Source organism: Pleuronectes platessa, chromosome 1 (assembly GCF_947347685.1).
Source record: "Pleuronectes platessa chromosome 1, fPlePla1.1, whole genome shotgun sequence".
In the NCBI taxonomy this organism is placed as follows: Eukaryota; Metazoa; Chordata; class Actinopteri; order Pleuronectiformes; family Pleuronectidae; genus Pleuronectes; species Pleuronectes platessa.
This window is the reverse complement of record NC_070626.1, coordinates 1,885,798-1,904,581: the sequence shown is the minus strand read 5'-3', so window position 1 is coordinate 1,904,581 and position 18,784 is coordinate 1,885,798. Positions and strand designations below refer to the sequence as shown.

The following is an 18,784-nucleotide window of genomic DNA, read 5'->3' as shown; positions in this document are numbered from 1 at the left end:
TCTCGTCGTAACTCCTTGATGCGGTCTGTGTTCCGTTCGAATGGGACCCTGAACACTTGTTTCATCCGCATGGCATTCCTATGAAGAATACAGTCCAATGTAGAGAGGCTGACTGTCTGGACGTTTCTAAATGTAGCATGGTCAGCCAGGATCCTAGTTTTTATTTGTGATAGAGTTGTTCTCACGAACCATATCTACAGTTTCAGTCTCATGTTCTGCTGTGTAAATGTGGTGAAATTGCTCAACAGACCTGAATGTTTAGAGATTTGAGTATTTGTGTGTTGTAGGTTGATGCTTTGAGATTTTACTTGAGAAGTGTGTGCAACAACTGAACATTGTGTGTAGTGTTTTGACAACAAGGTGATGTGTAATTGACATCAGAGTGTAAAGAAGGAAAGTCAGAGTCTAATGCAGATAAGGGAGTGTGAAGTAGTGCCAAATTGGGTCGAGCGATTGGTACATGAAGTGAAGGTTGTGCAAATTGTGCCGAATTTTCGCTTTTTGTGTGTTAACAACTGAGAAAAACTGTAAGCAATCATGTGTTTGCGCACCTGATGGCTGTGTTGAACCAATTGGCTCATAGGGGTGGTAATTAGACAGTCAGTGCTTTGGAATTGCAAGGAAGTGACATCTTGATATACTTCTGTGTCTAATGTATAAAAGTGTGTATAATTTTTTGCAGATCACTGTTTGTATTAGTTTCCAAAAAGTGTGAGGCTGACATCGTGCTTATAGTGGTGCAGATCTTGGACCATGTTTTGCTCCTTGAGTGTAAGGTTTTGATAATGGTGTAATACTTAGGATTTTAGTGTAAACTGTAAAGACATTATTGTATCATCAATACATGTTAGTACCCCAGTACATGCTGGGTGGCTGTGGTTGAGCAGTAGAGCGGCCGTCCTCTAGTTTGAATGGGTGAATGGCATCCCGTAAACGGCTTTGAGTGGTCATCATGACGATGGATTGAGGACTATTGTTGCATCCGATTGTGATGGTGGATTCTGATGGTGGTGGGAGGCTGTTGTACAAAAGTAAAATAGGAAGTGCATAAAACAATGCAAAACAGGAAAAACAATGATGTAAGATTTAGCTGAAAATTATATATTGGCAGAAATTGAATGTAAAATAAGCCCAGTGATGTTCAAACTAGGCTCACCTTCCTCTTCCAAACATGAAAAAGAACCTGTGGCAGCCTTCATTTGATATTACAACTCAAAGGTTTTTTAGTTTGTCCAGTTTGGACTACTGTTAAAACTAAAATCTAAATATGAAGGGCCCATTGTAGCGTAAAGAAAACAACAGTTCCTATAGTTTAGATGAAAAACACAAGTGAAAACATCACTAGGATTATTTTATATCAGATTTCTGCCAACAGATCCCTTTCACCTAAATCCTACAAACCGAACCTTTAATCCAGTAATCTGTGGATTTATGTGAAAAAGCTTCATATCGAGCCAGATCTACTGACATCATTCGTTAATTAGTTGAAACAGACATCATTAGCAAGTGATTCTGCCATGATGGAGATCTGCATGTGCAACACCCGTGAATATCTGTTTCGTTCCGCTATGGCGAAATAGAAATCATCTGATTATTAAAATGAGTAGGCAGGCCAAATGTTATTGCTGGTTGGCCAGTTTGGGGCTGTGGGCCTGAAAGGTGTATGAGATATGTTCGACTTGAACCACAGACTGCCTGTATGCCGTCCAGTCAAGATGCCAATATTTGTTGCTTGAGAGCGAAATTCCATAGGCTGAAACTACAGTTTTGGCTATGGTAAGTTTCTCATTTAATCATTTCCAAAACATGTGTATAACTTGCTGGAGTTTGTCGACATTGATCACTCATGGAAAACACTGTTTCTAACATTTTTGCAAGCCGAAATTTGGTGTAGTGAGTGAAACTGTGTTTAGCGCAGATAGATGATCTGTTTACCCTCTGTAAGATCTCCCCCCAAACATTACTCAGAATTATTTCACCCAAATCTGTCTCCCAAGTACTTTTGAGGATATTAGAGTGGCCTGAACAGAGGTTGTGTATATTTTAATAAATAATAGAGATCGCCCCCTCCAGTGACGGGAGAGGTTCCAAAATGATAACAAGTGCTGGAAAAGGTTAGGGATTGCGGGGCAATTTGGAAATGAACTGCAGATAAAATTGCGAATTTGGTGGTACCGGAAAAGTGTTCTTTAGGGACAGAAAACTACATAGCTAACAAACAACCTAACTAGTTTTTGAAAAGATGCAAAAACAGTATCCAAATATAGGTCCCTCACAGTTTTTATACCTAAACTAGCCTAGATAGAAAAGTCACTATCCAATAATGATGGAGGAAAGCTATGATTTGCCACAATGCCCGTAAGCCGAAATGGTGTCTAAATTGAACCCAAATTTTAAGACAAGAGGCTGCATCATATATTTAGTGTAATGAGAAATGGAAGAAAGAAAGGGTGTGCAATAACGCTTTCAATGTTACCGTATGAGCGGAGTTTGCCTCCATAACCAACCATGATGGAGGGGCCTCACTATCCTCATATCGAAGCCTACAGTTCAAGTTTGGAATATTTGTTACCCAATAATAGAACAAAATGTTAGGTAGCGCCATTCTACCCAGTGCATAGGGCCTCTGTCAATTCCGACGTCGCAATCTAGGAGTCTTCTTATTCTAAACAAACTCCATTATAAGACTATCAATTTTCCGTAAAGCAGAAAGAGGAAGAAAGGTTGATTGTTGAGTGGTGACCGACAATTGAGGTCTCCTCCCAAAAAAGATAATATTCAGACAAATCCAGCAACAATGAAAAGTGTTGTGCCAGTTCAAAGCTCAGTTCATTCAGATGAAAATGAACCAGTTCGAGTTTGCGGTGGCTGCTGTGGCTGAGGGGTAGAGTAATCGTCCCACAACCAGGAGGCTGGCGGTTCAATCTTAAGTCTTATTGGGATGATTTAGATGTGATATTTACAATCAAGTGTTTAATTATTGATCGATGATGTCGGATCATGAATCTGACTCGCTCCGCTCATTTTGACACTGAGTCCTGACTGAGTGTCACGTCTCGTGTTGTACTGAGCACAAAATGTTGACGAGTCATTTTCATGATGTTTAAATGCAGCCTCATAAACTCTGGAGCGAATCAAACAAACACTAAGTTACTTCATGTACTGATCAGGTCCTAATAAGTAGTGATGATTATTAATACTATTACTATTAATAAAAATGAGAGCAGGTCAGCAGGAGAGCGGAGGAGGACACAGAAAGTCGGGCTCGGTACAAACCAACTGCAGCATGCTCTGATCATTGAGCAGATGTCGACGAGAAAGAAACTCTGTTTCACAGTTTAAATTTTTTTTTCTTTAACAAAGTCACTTGCTTAGGTCACTGTGTGTGTCGCTCTGAGTGAGTGGGTGGGGGTGGGTATGGGTATATGGAGCGCGTCATTCTGCGCATGCGTTAGTGCCTAGCGGGATCCAGCAGGCACAGGAGTCAGTCCTTCTCTAGGACCGTAGTTCTTTTAAGTTTCTTGTTCACGAACAAAAGTACCGGGTCCGGATCCTCAAACCAATGAGTTTGGCCCCTGGACATGGTGATGTGCATTGTAGCATGGTATCAGATGCCGAATTGGACGTTAGCACAGAAATGAAGCTCCTTCTTCACGTTGATGAAGGCTGCCTTCTGTTTGGTCACCGTTCGGCGTGAAATCCGGGAAAACTTGAACACCTTTCCCATTATATAGCAAGGGGGAAGCCTCTCCAGCGCAGTGTGAGTCCTGCAAAAGTACGGCAATAAATTCAGTAGGTCGGGGACCTTTGGATCCCTCAGGCAGACCCACCAGTCGAACGTTATGCTATCTGGACATGCTTCCAAATCTTAACATTTTTTGCTAGAAGACTCTACCATAGCAGAAAGCACAGTAATATTAGCTTACAAGCTAGTTAGCTGGTCGTCATGATCGTCTGAAATAGTCCTGCTTTGTGCGGAAATTTTTTCCTCAGGGCGTTTGTCACTTCTTTCTTAACCATATTATGGATTTGTATTTCGTGACAATCTCGGCCCATAGATTATTCATCATAACCTTAATGCAGCCTGGCATATCATTGTTAGCATCTGGCTTCACCGGGGACTCACGCTCTGGGAACTCAAGTGGCGGCCTACTGCGACCAGGCCAGGCAGACACATTTTTGCCCGAGAACTCACCATTTATCTTGCTTTGGCCCCAACACAGTGTAATATAGTAAAAGCAGTCCAAACTTGTAACAGAAATTAACAGTGGACTAACATAAGAAGTTAATAAAGTTATATATCAACACATTCAAGCAGAGCTACAGTAAAACACGTCCTACATCGTCCGTGGCTCTGGAATGCCCCTCTTCTGTATACTTCTTATTTTTATTGTTCCTTAAATTTGTTTTACGTGTTGTTAAGTGACCAACCACCTGCTTGACCAACATTGCCTTCCCTGATGGCAATGGCCACAGAGAATCGTCATATTGGAGGCAGCACTGGGTGATATACAGTATTCTTTTTTCATTCCCAGGTAGCAAACTTTTATATTGGAGTAGCTTTCGAGTGGAGAAGATTGAGTAGACACAATACTTTCACAATAAATACAACTCAACTGAGACTTTAATTATACCTTCCCCAGTATGTCAAATGTGCCCATCTTTAAACTACATGCCGTAGATTTAATCTTTCTCCCCCAGACACACAGAGGACATTATATAGGTGTTTCACAGGCTGAGATTACTGCTCTTCGTGTTTAGATTTGGTTTAATGGCCCTTTAAGGTTGTGGAAATTATCTTCCTGTCTCATGGTAAAATTTACTGTATAATCGTTAATATCCGGTTTCAAATCTCTGCTATTAAGTCAAGGCAAAGTACTTAAAGGCCAAAGAGATGCAGCTTGCATTAATTTGACACCAAAACTGTTTACTTAAGAGAAATTGGCCATCCAGGGTGTATTATGCTATGATTGTGTCTTATGATCTTGAAAAGGTAAGCAGTATACAGCCGTGGACAAAATTGTTGGTACCCTTCCGTGAAAGAAAATCCGGGAAAAAGAAAAAACCCACAATGGTCACTGAAATAACTTGAAACTGACAAAAGTAATAATAAATAAACTGTACTGAAAATTAAATAATGAAAATCAGACATAGTTTATGAATTGTGGTTCAACAGAATCATTTAAAAAAACAAACTAATGAAAATGGCCTGGACAAAGATGAAGGTACCCCTAGAAAAATAGAAAATAATTTGACCATATGGACATGTTAAACTAAGATGTGTCCTCTAATTAGCATCACAGGTGTCCTCAAACTTGTTGTCAGTCAGTCTGCCTATTTAAAGGGTGAAAAGTAGTCACTGTGCTGTTTGGTATCATGGTGTTTACCACACTTGAACATGGAGCACAGAAAGCTAAGGAGAGAGTTGTCTCAGGAGATTAGAAAGAAAATTATAGACAAGCATGTTAAAGGTAAAGGCTATAAGACCATCTCCAAGCAGATTGATGTTCATGTGACTACAGTTGCACATATTATTCAGAAGTTTAGGGTCCACGGGACTGTAGCCAACCTCCCTGGACTTGGCCGCATGAGGAAAATTGATGACAAAATGAAGAGACGGATAATAAGAACCAAAGAGCCCAGAACAACTTCCAAAGAGATTAGAGGTGAACTCCAAGGTCAAGGTCCATCAGTGTCAGATCGCACCATCCGTCGCTGTTTTAGCCAAGGTGGACTTCAAGACGAATAATAAAAAACGAGACTGGAATTTGCCAAAATGCATATTGACAAGCCACAAAGCTTCTGGGAGAATGTCCTTTGGACAGATGAGACAAAACTGGAGGTTTTTGGCAAGTCACATCAGCTCAGGTTCACAGACACAAAAATGTTGCTTACAAAGAAAAGAACACTGTACCTACTGTGAAATATGGAGGAGGCTCAGTTATGTTCTGGGGCTGCTTTGCAACATCTAGCACAGGGTGTCATGAATCTATGCAGGATACAATGAAATCTCAAGACTATAAGGCATTCTGGAGCAAAACGTGCTGCCTAGTGTCAGACAGCATGGTCTCAGTTACAGATCATGGGTCCTCCAACAGGATAATGACCCAAAACAAACAGCTATTAACACCCAAGAATGACTAAGAGCAAAACATTGGACTATTCTGAAGTGGCCTTCTGTGAGCCCTAATTTAAATCCTATTGAACATCTGTGGAAGGAGCTGAAACATCCAGTCTGGAGAAGACACCCTTCAAACCTGAGACAGCTGGAGCAGTTTGCTTACGAGGAGTGGACCAAAATACCTGTTGACAGGTGCAGAAGTCTCATGGAGAGTTACAGAAATCGCTTGATTGCAGTGATTGCCTCAGAAGATTGTGCAACAAAATATTAAGTTAAGGGTACCATCATTTTTGTCCAGGCCATTTTCATTAGTTAGTTTTTTTTAATGATTCTGTTTAACTACAATTCAAAAGCAATGTCTGATTTTCATTAGTTAATTTTCAGTACAACTTTTGTCAGTTTCAAGTTATTTCAGTGACCATTGTGGCTTTTTCTTTCTTTAACGAGAGGGTACCAACAATTTTGTAGATCAGGAATGGTTGGAGAGACTTTTCAATACACATTGCTGCCTAAATTCATTCTAACAGATTAGGTGTCTTTTGAAAATATGGGATCTTATCTTCAATTCAAAATAAAGTAATCTGTTTACAAATAGGGCGGCTGTGCCTCTAACCAGAAGGTCAGTATTATGATCCTTGTCTTCCCCAGTCCACATGCCGAAGGGTCCTTGGACAGATACTGATCCTCAAATTGCCTCTTTTAGAAAAAGTGCTGATCAGTGGTCATCAGGACTAGAAAAGTGTTATATAAATACAGACCATTTACTATATAAATATATACGCAGGTTGATATGCATGTTGATTAGCACTGGCACATTCTTTATTACGTTAAAATAATATGAGTACACTCACAGTTTATGTGTTTATTTGCATTGCTGTTTAATTCAATGTTTATCTATAAGGCCCAAAATCTGACAGTTCGCTTTCTATCATGAACAATTGAAATAATGCAGTGTCACATAGACACATTTTATATTGAAAAGCACTGTATGATAAAAGAAAATTTTATCACAGAAATACTGACACACAAGACACACCAAACATTTAAGAGGGCTTATTTTATTGTCAACTTCCATGTATTTAGAGTATGGCCATGTGCATAGCACATACAAAGTGACATTTTATTAGGCCCTGTATAAAACTACAGGACAACTGATAAAAGTAGTTGATACAAAATTATCTTAAGCCCACAGGACTCAGAATCATACGCTATACAATATACAAGTACATTATCATATCATCACTTCACAATAGAAAAACCTTTCCCCAAACACAGACGTTGAGGCAGCAGAACTATAAAGAAATATCTAAAGACTTAACAGTTTGTAAATGAGTAATGGGTAGTTTGAACAACTGCCTGGAATCCATTTCTTCAATAATAAGCTGATGTTATTTTGTCCTGAAAGCAGATAAAGTAAAGAACATACTGCCTGATACAAACCCAATTGTGCTGCAAAGGTTTTAAGTTTAAAAGGATCAAGCCATGCAGACATTAAAGGACCCATCGTATGCCCATTTTACCACAGTTGATTTGGTTCCTTGAGGTCTTAAGGAAATGTCTGAAACATATTTTGGTCAAAATACCACAAGGATAATTTAAAACAGCACCCTGTCTAAAACAGCCCTCCTCAGATTGACCGCGAGCGAGCTAACGAGACGGTAAGCTCGCGAGCTAACGCTCTCCACTGTCTCCCTGGGGAGAGACGGCCCGGCTCCGTCAGCCCGGTCCCCCGGCTAGCGTTAGCTCTCTCCGGGGAGACGGCGCCGACGGAGCCGGGCCGTCTCTCTCCAGAGCCGGTGAGATGATAGTGGGGGGTTATCCAAGGCCATGAAGCGAGACTCCCTACATGGGCATGGTTGGAAAATTACGTATTTTTCGGTCGTAATCCCATTCGATGCAGTCTAGCTTATCGTTTCTGACATAGAGGAACCACAACAAATTGAGGGAGATGTTTTTTTCCAGAGTTTTTGGGACGGTAGATATGCCAGATACCCAAATTAACGTGTAGAAGCACTACAAAAGTGGAATTTTCATAATATGGCCCCTTTAAGGTATTGTGTGACATTTCTCCTTCCTGCTCATGTGTATTGAGCTTAAACTATTACAAAATTAACATTAAAATAATTCAACAGAAACATGTAATAACGGTGTATATCATCAACATTGCTATTAATGTCCATAGTGTTCTATTTTTTGTAAAAAGTATTTCCACTCAAGATAACATGTTGAATAGGTTATAACAGGACACTGTTCCTAGGAGAAAATATAGGTGCTGATTTACTTATGTCAGTGCATGTAAACTGTGAGGGACTTAATACCAACAGATAGGGGAGAAAATGTCCTGAAATAACAGTGATATGGGAGGAAATCTGCTGTGATGTTGGGCAGTATAACAAAAAAACAAGGTTGTATGCTGTCTCTACAGAAGACGTAGTGCGAACGGCATTTTAGTCTGTGTCTGTTGAGGAGGTGTTCAGGCACACAACTGAGTTGTAGGCGGTGGATTAGTGGCAGAAAATTTGGACTATGAGCAGAAAATCAGACTGGATGGTCTCTGGTTCGACTCCACGGAGTGACAACCCAAAAAAAAAAACATACCTGGATGGACTACACCTGGATCTGTCCAAAAAAGTCCAAGAGGACTCTCCCTACCGTCTAAGTGTTCCTGAGCAAGGCACCTTACTCCCCCAACATCTGCTCCCCAGTTGCCGTGCATGGCTGCCCACTGCTCTGTGTGTCCTGCTGTGTTCATCAGATGGGTCAAAAGCAGAGGACAAATTACCCCCCATTTGCATGAGTGTGTCTGTGCATGTGTGTGGGATTAATAAATGTATCTTAAAATCCTTGTTTCTGAGGTACTCAATATGAGCTGTTACATGATTATCACAGAAACAACCTGCATCTATTTTTTGTGTTGTGAGTTGTGCATGTCCACGAAAATGAAAACTAAGCTTTTGCAAGATGCAACACACATCCATGGTAGGGGCAATATATAGAGGCAGCATGTGACCTACAAGCTGTGTCTCAATTTAGGGGCCACATTCTTTGTTGGCTGCATTTGTAGACCGATTACATCACAGCTGAACAACTAGACTGTCATAATCCAAATGCGGGCGACAACGTGTCCTTTCACCCCTAAGCATCAGAGGCTCCACCGGGTGGATCCTTACTGGCCCAACATATCCCATGATTCATTGCGCTTCAGTATCAAACTGTTTTTCAAAGAGGTAATGGTGGCAAAAAGCAAGGCGAAAACCCCAGGAGAATTTAATCTAAATGCAAGTACTCAACCAAACAACTAACAGCACACCAAAGTTAAACATATTTAATGATGTTTTTGTCCGTAGCTTTGTTTCTAGGCAATGGCTGTAACGGAGGGACAAGCTAGTGACGGAATAGGAAGACCTGAATGTCTCTTTCGGTTTGCAGCAGTTGAAGGATACAGCCGACGTCAGCGGTGTAGACTGCTCTAGGGGAACACTCCAGTAACATGAGTAGTACACACTTAGTACACAGCATGTATGTGAACAATAACATACAACATATATGGTCATCTGTGCAAACGTGTGAAACAGTTATAAGTATATTTCCAGTCTAAGATGTCCATGCTCTGACCAACCTCTGAACTCATACCAACAATTGACATAACCTTAGAATGGAGACACAGGCATTTAACTTATGGGATGCAAAGGTGTTGTGCTGGCAGTGGTTGTTTCATATAAATGTGCAGTTAACATGAATTTACAGGGCACATGCGGACAACAAATGCAGCAGCTGACAAACTTGACATACTATACATACTTTAACTGAACCTACATGGTAAAGGTTTCATGAGTTGGCTGAACTGTTGGACACCTCATACTCAGATGCCAACACAAATTACTTGTAGTTACTAGCATAAAATCCAGGAAAACTAAACGTAAAATGCTTCAGGTCTTGTTTATAGGCATATGGCATAAGTGGTTACACATGCCATCAAGCTCACTGTATGCACGGCTTGAATCATGATAAGTTCCATGGCAGATGGGTCACAAAAAACACCTCAAACACTTTTTATGGACATTCGGTGAGACTGCCAAAGACCATATGGTCAGCTATGACAGTCAACCGACTGTTTACCTCTTTGTCCATAATGTGTGTGAGTAATACACACATGTGTACACATGTCTGTCACTGCTACACCAGTGACAGACTTCTGACCCTCCCTGTTCTTGCTTGTTAACTAAATTAATAAATGAGCATCAAGAGTAGAGGGCTAGCCCTGGGTCAGTGACAGAGGCCAGACAGGTATTGTACTGTAAACATGATGACTGCCATGCAAAACAGTGACACCTGACACTCTGAGCCCAGCTGTGAGCACCAGATGCAATTACACCTGCATATATTACCAGCTGGGATCCTGGATAACAGATTTAAAGGGGACATATTATGAAAATTCCACTTTTGTAGTGCTTCTACACGTTAATTTGGGTATCCGGCATGTGTACCGTCCCAAAAACTCTGGAAAAAAACAACAACCGCGATTTGTTGTGGTTCTTCTATGTCAGAAATGATACGCTAGAGTGTGTCGAATGGGATTACGACCGAAATAAACGTCATAGTCACACCATGCCCATGTAGTGAGTCTCGCTACATGGCCTTGGACGAGCGAGCTAACGCTAGCCGGGCTCCACCGGCCCGGTTAGCTCGCGAGCTCCCTAGGGGCTCCCCCCGGCTAGGGGAGCCCGGCTAGCGTTAGCACGCGGTACCCATCAGGGACCCCCGGGACACCTGTAAACGTTGACTCAACAGAGTGGAAGGATGCTACTGCTGCGCCAGCTCAAGCTCCCGCTGCTCCCACTGCGGGGCTGCGCTGGGGAGCTGGGGCTCTCGCAGCCAGGCTTCGGCCCACCTGACTCTGGTTCAAAACGAAATGCTTGCAAGATTGTATCTTCGTCCCCTGTAGCCATATTTCTACAGGGTTAATGGATAGCTAAAAATCTGGGCTGTCACTCCTTACCACCCTACCCCTGGCTCCAAAACTATATACCAGCACCTTCAGTTACTTAGAGGTTATATTTACAAAATATATAAAGAAAAATATAGGGTTACTGGCCCTAGCATTTAGTACAGCTGTCCGTAAATATTTCTCCCATGATTATCCTTTCTAAAAGTAAGTCACAGGGTAAAGATAGCTGGAAGGTGACAAGGGACAACTAGGACAACATGGCCACCAGAGCTGAGCTGCCGTCAACTGCAGGGACTCAGAAAGACAGAAAGGAAACAGAAACAAGAAAAAGGAGATCTTGGAATATATAAACTGAGCTAGTGTAGGGGAAGGATTTTGTGCTGTAGGAGGTTGAAGTAATATCTGAAAATAAATGATGGTTTATTAAAAGAGAAGAATAACAAAGAGGAAGTGGAAATTGGTCGTACAGGAACTGCATCAAAGTTTCTATCCTCACAACAATATAAATGTGAGCTTATTTTATCCTTTGTTGTTGTTTATCACCACAGAACATAGAAACGAGTGGAGGGTAAATGTACTAAGCCTCAGAAATTCCTTTAAAAAGTCAAGTAAGACCATGATTCAAATACTAATTTGAATGAAGGGGCCGGCCAATATTTTGGGAAATAATTGTGTTAATCAATTAAAACAGATTTGACTCTCATGTACTAGTGGCAGTTATCCTAGCTTAGCATACAGACTTAAAACCAGGGGCAACTGATAGCCGGGCCCTGTTCACAATTTTAGATAAATATATTGATTGCACCCCACTTAAACTTACTGTTGTTAAAATGTATGTAACTTTTTTATGGAAATATTGTGCCATTTTTGCTCGACTGTTGTTTTCCGTCACACCTCACATTGACAACCAAAGACTATGTAACTTCTGCAGATCAGCAGCACAGATGATAATCTGGGCTGTTTTATTGATTATATTCAACTTTCCATTTGTAAGATTAATATTTTTCACTTATTCTATCAAAATTTCAATCATATTACTTTATGTGAAGGCACAGATGACTAGATAAATGATAATGTCATGTGGAGACAAACTATGGCACAACAACTCAGCAATAAAGGACATATCTCTGCAATCTACGTACGAAACCATATCCTGAGTAATTGCAGGTAGACTGATTTCTTCCACTTCCATCACTACGGAACAATCAGAAATAACCTGACATAAAGAATATTTCCATTCCTCAGTCGGGGCTATGGTTTCTCGCTTTTATTTGAGCGCTTTGAAATTGCCTTTAAAATCCCCAAACTTCCCACTTACATAAAGTCAAAGAGGATGCCTCTCTCTATCGGCAGTCTTATAGATCTGACTGAGATTGACGGCAGAAAAGTTCAGAGTTCACCAGCCTTGGCAAAGCTATGAATAGACTAGCGGAGGTGGTAGGGTTTCTTTAACAACCCCCAAAAAACACACATACATACACACACACACACACACAGACACGCACACTGTCACACATTGTCTCTCCCTTTTTATCGCTCCTTCTCTCTCTCTCTCTGTCAGAAAGGTGATAGGGTTTTCGTTAGGATACAGTGCCATTCAAAAGACCTGCATTGACACCAGATTTGTAACTTAATTATCTTTGAAGGCTGAGACTCAACAGGTCCTGTTTGGTTGCAAATAAAAAAAACATAGTTAAGTGGTAAAGGTTTCCCGTGCAATGTTGCATATTGACATCAGTGCGGAAAAAAAAATAATTCTGAAATAGGATTTCATTCAGTAGCAGCAAATATCTGATAAATAAAAAAAAATTAACAAATAAGTCTGATCCCCCACAGTAAAATTAAAACCCCTCCTAAAAATACAAAACAGTTGTTAAACATAAATTAGAAAAAGGAATATATACATATAAAAAGATCAAATATCATACACTTGCATAAAGCTTGGAGTGAAAGTTTGGAGTTCCCTCCCTCTTGCTGCCTCCACATTGAGGTGAAGTCTATTTATGATTATATTCTTGGTAAGAAATGTGTCACCGTCATGGCGGGGGACACTCGGTTTCCTCTTTTTGTTTTGCCGTTCTTACTAAGGCCGATGTACATCCCTGCGTAGGCCACCGACTCGTAGGCGTTGTAGTTGTTGGCGAGGAGCTTCTCTCTGAACTTGCACTCATTGTTGTAGTGTAACTGGAAGAGGAAAGAGGCAGATATAGGGATTATTTAAAATGTTAATTGTTTCAAGGCAAAGAGAAGACAAAGATTCTAGGGACATTTTGGGGGAAATGTTAAGTCTGTATTGTTCAATGTCATAATTATCAAACAATTACTTTATTTCTCAGTGCAGGATTATTGTACAGCAGTTGTATCTGTCAGAGATTGTATGAGAAAGGGCAAATGATGTGAGTGCAGTCGGACATCATGTTCTCTGACTGTGCTCTTTTCTCTCACTGAGAGGACTAACAATTAATGGCCTTTTTCCCACTGATTTTAGTTATTAACCAACTTTGAGAGTCAACTACCTAAGTTCAAACTAGAGAATGACTAAAATGTCTGAAGGAGTACAGGGTTAAATAATGTGTAAATAACTTGATAGCAACCAATAGCACCATTAGTTATCAGAGTAAAAACATTAATTTGTATAAACCTTAACTGCTACTACTTTATAGAGGAATAACTTTTTTTCATTTAGATTTACACATGGATAAATGTGTGTTTCAGAGTTGATGGTTTTCATGCAGTTCCATGGAACATTACTGGCATTTTTGCCTTTTGAAATATGTTGGTTTATTTGTGTAGTTCATTTTATCAGTTTTCATTATTGTTAAAAAACATTTTGACTTTGCTTAATTTTGATCCAATCAGTTACTGGATTTATTTTTGTGCATTTTCTGAAACCTGGGCTTGAACCCCACCTCGATTTTTCAAAAATTGTGAGAAATTTTTGTTAGAGAAATTGGTAAATTTATTTTTAAGTAGAAATTAAGAGTGACTTGAATAATATTAAGTGAAGTCACTCAAGACCAAGACTATAGTTCATATTGACAACACTGTGTGAACACTTGGGACGGTTTTATATATTGGAATTTTGACACCATGTATGCCATGCTAGAACAGCAAAGAAAATAAATTCTTGAGGCTGCAATATTGTATATTGTGTAAGTGCTATAGAGCGAGATTGGATCCTTGAATGACACTGTATTGGGCTAACTGAGCGAACTGCTGTGACACTACCCAGCCAGAAGGGGGAGGGATGTCCTCCCTGGGCAATCTATTCTGGTGAGTTTTTTTACCTGTCTGCCATCTAGCTGCCCACCCTACAATTATACTACCTGCTTCGCTCAGATTTTGTTACCTGAAAATGTTCATGGTAGTGTAACTCTGCTGACCTGTTAGAAGATACAGGGATTCTAACTATTCAGCAGTCAGGTGTTTAGGTAAGAGTCGAATGTTCAGACCGGTGCCAGAGAGGATATGCACCATATAATCAAGATTCCAGTTAACTGGATGGCAAGCCAACATTTAGATCTTGAGAGGTATTCCATTTTCGTCGTCACTCAATGGTGTGGTCGGTCAGACACTGTACAAATACGGATTGGGATCCAACGATCATTCCACCAATTTGACACTTAAAGACTGGACTCAAGGACTTTAAAGGGACTCTTATGTGCACACTTTATTATTTAATTTATTATTTTAGGGGTAATTATATGCTGTATTGTATATGAACTGCAGTTTATGTGTTTTAATATGCAGTATTTATGTAAAGTTTTCCCTGTGTTAAGTCTCCTTACTGATCTTCAGGTCCAGGGATTCTGCTTAGTGCTTCTGATGCTGCTCCACATTTACTCTCTTATTCAAAGTTTTTAAGTGTTACCAAGGGACACACCAGCAAAAACATTGTTAAAGAATTAAATCACCTGACACTTTTAGTTGGATCTGTGAAACAGAGCAAAATTGGTGAAATGCAAGTAAAAGTCTTGGTTTTCTAAAAAAAAGTTGTGTGTGTGTGTGTTTGTTTATGGGTGTTTGATACAGTGATGTGACAGTGTTCATACACTCACAGATCCATAGAGTTTTCCTCGTCGGTTCATGGCCACAAATAATTCACTGAGTACACCCAGCAGAGTTACAACTCCCCTCTCCACTGGAGAGATCTGCAGAAGACCTTCAGGAGAAACAGACCACACACTGAAATATGCTGGATCTGATTCTCAGTGACTCTGACATTGCTCTGTGTCGCAGATTACGAGCTGGACAGTCTGGAGCTCAACAGAAAGCTAAATAATTCCTTCTTTATCTGAGATTCTGGCAATAACAAATCACCTGTCTAAATATGTGTCAGGCTAATTAATTTGTGAAACTAATTATGTCTACACCTATTATCAAGGTGCTGATTCAAACTAGATAATTTTTTACATTAAAGTAGAAGAAATCCTGATCAAATTAGGCTTCATCAAGTCATGTTGTGCTAACCTCCACACTGGGATTCAAATCTTTAAAAAAAAGTATGAAAATCAGTTCAGTTATTTTTTGTGTTTTTAACATTTGTTGATTTTGAAGTCAAAGAAGCAAATTCTTCAATCAACTGACCAAATAACGATTATATACTTTAGTAGTTCTGTGGATATAAGCTAAATTATATTTATTGCAGAAATATTTGACTTTTGACTGATCCCTATAGGCTATTCTCACTTGGCCTTCACTAGGTATTCTTTGTTCCTGGTCTAATGTGAAAATGCTTTACAGTGGCGTGAATTCCTTGCAGAGACGTTCTGTAATGTATCTCCTTGAATTTGTATGCATTGTCTCAAAATAGTAGCCTACACAAAAAAAAAAAAAAGAAAAAGAAAAAGTAAGTTCCACAGCTCACATTGTGTCACTTTGATGGGACCACAATTCACAAACAGGGCATGCCAGGGACTAGATTTGACATGTAAACCAAATAAATGTTTGTTATCTTCATGTCTGCGCATGTGACTATTACTTTGCCTGGGCTGGACCGATGGGGTTAATCTATCCTAACAGATGGGTCCATGCGCTGTGTCCTAACTTTAGGTGCTGGCTGGCCGCTGGCCTGTATCACAGCGAGCTCTGGTTACACACAAGGCAGAAAGCACCAGTACATAGAGTATGTGCTCATGTGGCCCTCTGGATGAATTCCAGATGTTCGCACCTTAGCATGGATCAATAACTGAGCTGTTCACTGACAAGGATGAGCATCATCTCCTTAAGAAGCCTATGATCTCTGAGAGTTTAAACGTACAGTTACTAACAGGAAACCAGATCAGAACAATGTCAATGAAGTAATTTAGCTCCTGAAGACTTTTCATTTCGTCAAAACTCATTAAAAATAAATTATCGAATTCGTATTTGCTTTTGCAACAAACTAAACCAATTAACAGTGAGTTTCTTCCCTCTAAAACCAATAACTGCCAAAGGTGGATAAACCAATTATCAGTTTCTCATCAATAAATAATTGACCCAACTTACTGTAACCATTCTCATTATGTATCCCTGTTATTCTACCGTCCGATAACACCTGAATGTGAAAGCCAATCCCCACGTTGCAATAGAGGCGCCGCAACCTTTTAATGCCCAAGAGGTAGTCGCTGTCCCGGCTGATCTCCTCCCGGTTCTCTCCCGGGATCCGTGCCAAAGACCGGGAGTATAGGGCCTCCCAGCGGTCCGCTGTTCGGTTCAGGCTGGGGGCGCATCCCGCCAGTCCAGTCACCATGCCCAGGACCAGGACAGTCTGCAGAGCCGCCAAAGAGCCCATCTTGGGGTGGCTCTGAAAACAGCCGCCCGGCGTTTGCCTTTCCAATGAAGCGAGAATAAAAAGAAGAAGCAGTGCGGCAGAGAGGATGGTTTGTAAGTTGCACTCATTCCCAGACCGACATGCGCACTGGCTTCAGCGTCGGAGCGACATTGATCTGCATGAGCGCTGTTCAGCCATGCCTCTATATTTATACCTGCACAGACATTACATCACAGTTCCACACTTAGAATAAACTTACAAACTACATTTTTACATTCAGGCGCAGCAAACAGAGCTGGGGGCTTCATTCAAACCAAATAATAGCGGTCTTATCTGACAGCAAAGCAGAAGTTTGTAGAAAATAAATGAATGAAGGCGTTGTTATACTGAAAACAAACTTCATTGTGTGAGGTTTTCATTATCAGCAGCAGAATATCATACTATATGTATGGGAGGATGTAAAATAGGAAACGGCCTAGTTAACAGACCCTGATGTCGAGACAGGAGACAGTTCTATAAATGAACAATAACAGGAAAAAACACAGGTCAAATTCAACCGAATGAAAAAAGCTGTCACAGGGAAAATCATATCCCGGGCCCTTAAAGAAAACAATGGTAAGACTAAATAGAGAGTTTCCAGCATGATAAAATGTTATCATTTTTGGCGTAGACTTTAAAGAGCTATGACTGAAAAAAGTTGGAGGAGCTTTATTTGAAGTCTTCACATTGCAATACAAGTTTGTTTTATTTGAACATTTTCATTATTTGATTTGGTTTCCCCCTTCAGTTCTAAAAGTGTGGCTCTTCTGTTTATGTAACATATTCAAAATATGAAATAATATTGCAGATACCTCTTTTAGTTTGTCTTCATCAAAGTAAGGCCAATATCAAACAAATGTGACAAATGTGTTTAAAACAACAAAACTTTCTTCTTCTTCTATGAATTTTTGTTGATATGCTTTGGTTGAATGATGATAACTTACTGGTGTCATCCAGGACAGTCTTTATTATGCTGTGGTAGATTGCATTTGATATCCAAAGAATTAAACTAATCAACTTACCCTCCTTTTATTTTACCATTTTACTACTGCTATTCCTCATGCAATGAATCTATGCTGAGTACTAATATTTGACCTCTCTGCTAAGTATTTCATTATATATGTTTGAGGACTAAGGGTCTTCACTGTCTATCAGCCGAGCAACAGAGTCCTTTGATCTCTAGGGAGGCTCTGTCCTGCTCCTCACTAACTGGGCATGAAATGTTTTCTCACTTTTACATTTGGCTGACCCTCAATGTACAAAAACATTGTTTCTTTGTTTGCTGCAAAATGGCTACATGAATGCAGCTAGATCTCAGAGACAGTCCTGTGGTGTTGAGTATGACATACCATCTAACCAATAAGACCCAGTCTGGGGGCCCAAAAGACACTCATAATCTATGAACCCAAAGAGAAACTAGTAGTCTACCAGGCTATCAGGATCAGAAAGTTCAGCATCAAAGTATCATTAAATCAATGGAGTCTCAGGAAAGCTCAAGGCATTGATGGCATTCTGAACAACCAGTGGGCTGGTAGAAAGCTTAACTCAGGAACAACTGAAAGACGGTGGAGCCCTCAGGACACCACTCCAGAACAATTGATGGACAACTTGATCTCCACAACAATTTTTGGCCACTGGACCTTCAGGGCAGGAATCACAGTAAAATTGCTGACATACCTTTACATCTTTATGAAGGCCTGCATGACAGTTGACGAGTTGCTGGACCTACAGGAGAGCTGATCAATTTAGAATCCGGCCAAGATACTGACCCCAAACTGCCTCTTCTCAAAGAGAAATTGCTGAACATAGATGCACTGTATGAATGTGTGTGTATGAGTGAATGACAAAAAACGGTAACATAAAGTGCTTTGAAATGTAATCAAGACTAGAAAAGCGCTTTTAAAAAACTGATCATTTATCATTT

At 40.2% G+C, this 18,784-nt stretch overlaps 1 protein-coding gene across 1 annotated transcript; it reads right to left on the bottom strand.

The window, feature by feature from the left end:
- Nucleotides 1-13,076: 13,076 nt before the first annotated feature.
- fgf4 (fibroblast growth factor 4) lies at nucleotides 13,077-16,949 on the bottom strand. Its single transcript, XM_053423737.1, is given in 4 exon segments — nucleotides 13,077-13,253; nucleotides 15,128-15,231; nucleotides 16,557-16,844; nucleotides 16,847-16,949. Coding segments are annotated over 4 exon segments (672 nt in total).
- Between the last annotated feature and the right edge of the window lie 1,835 nt (nucleotides 16,950-18,784).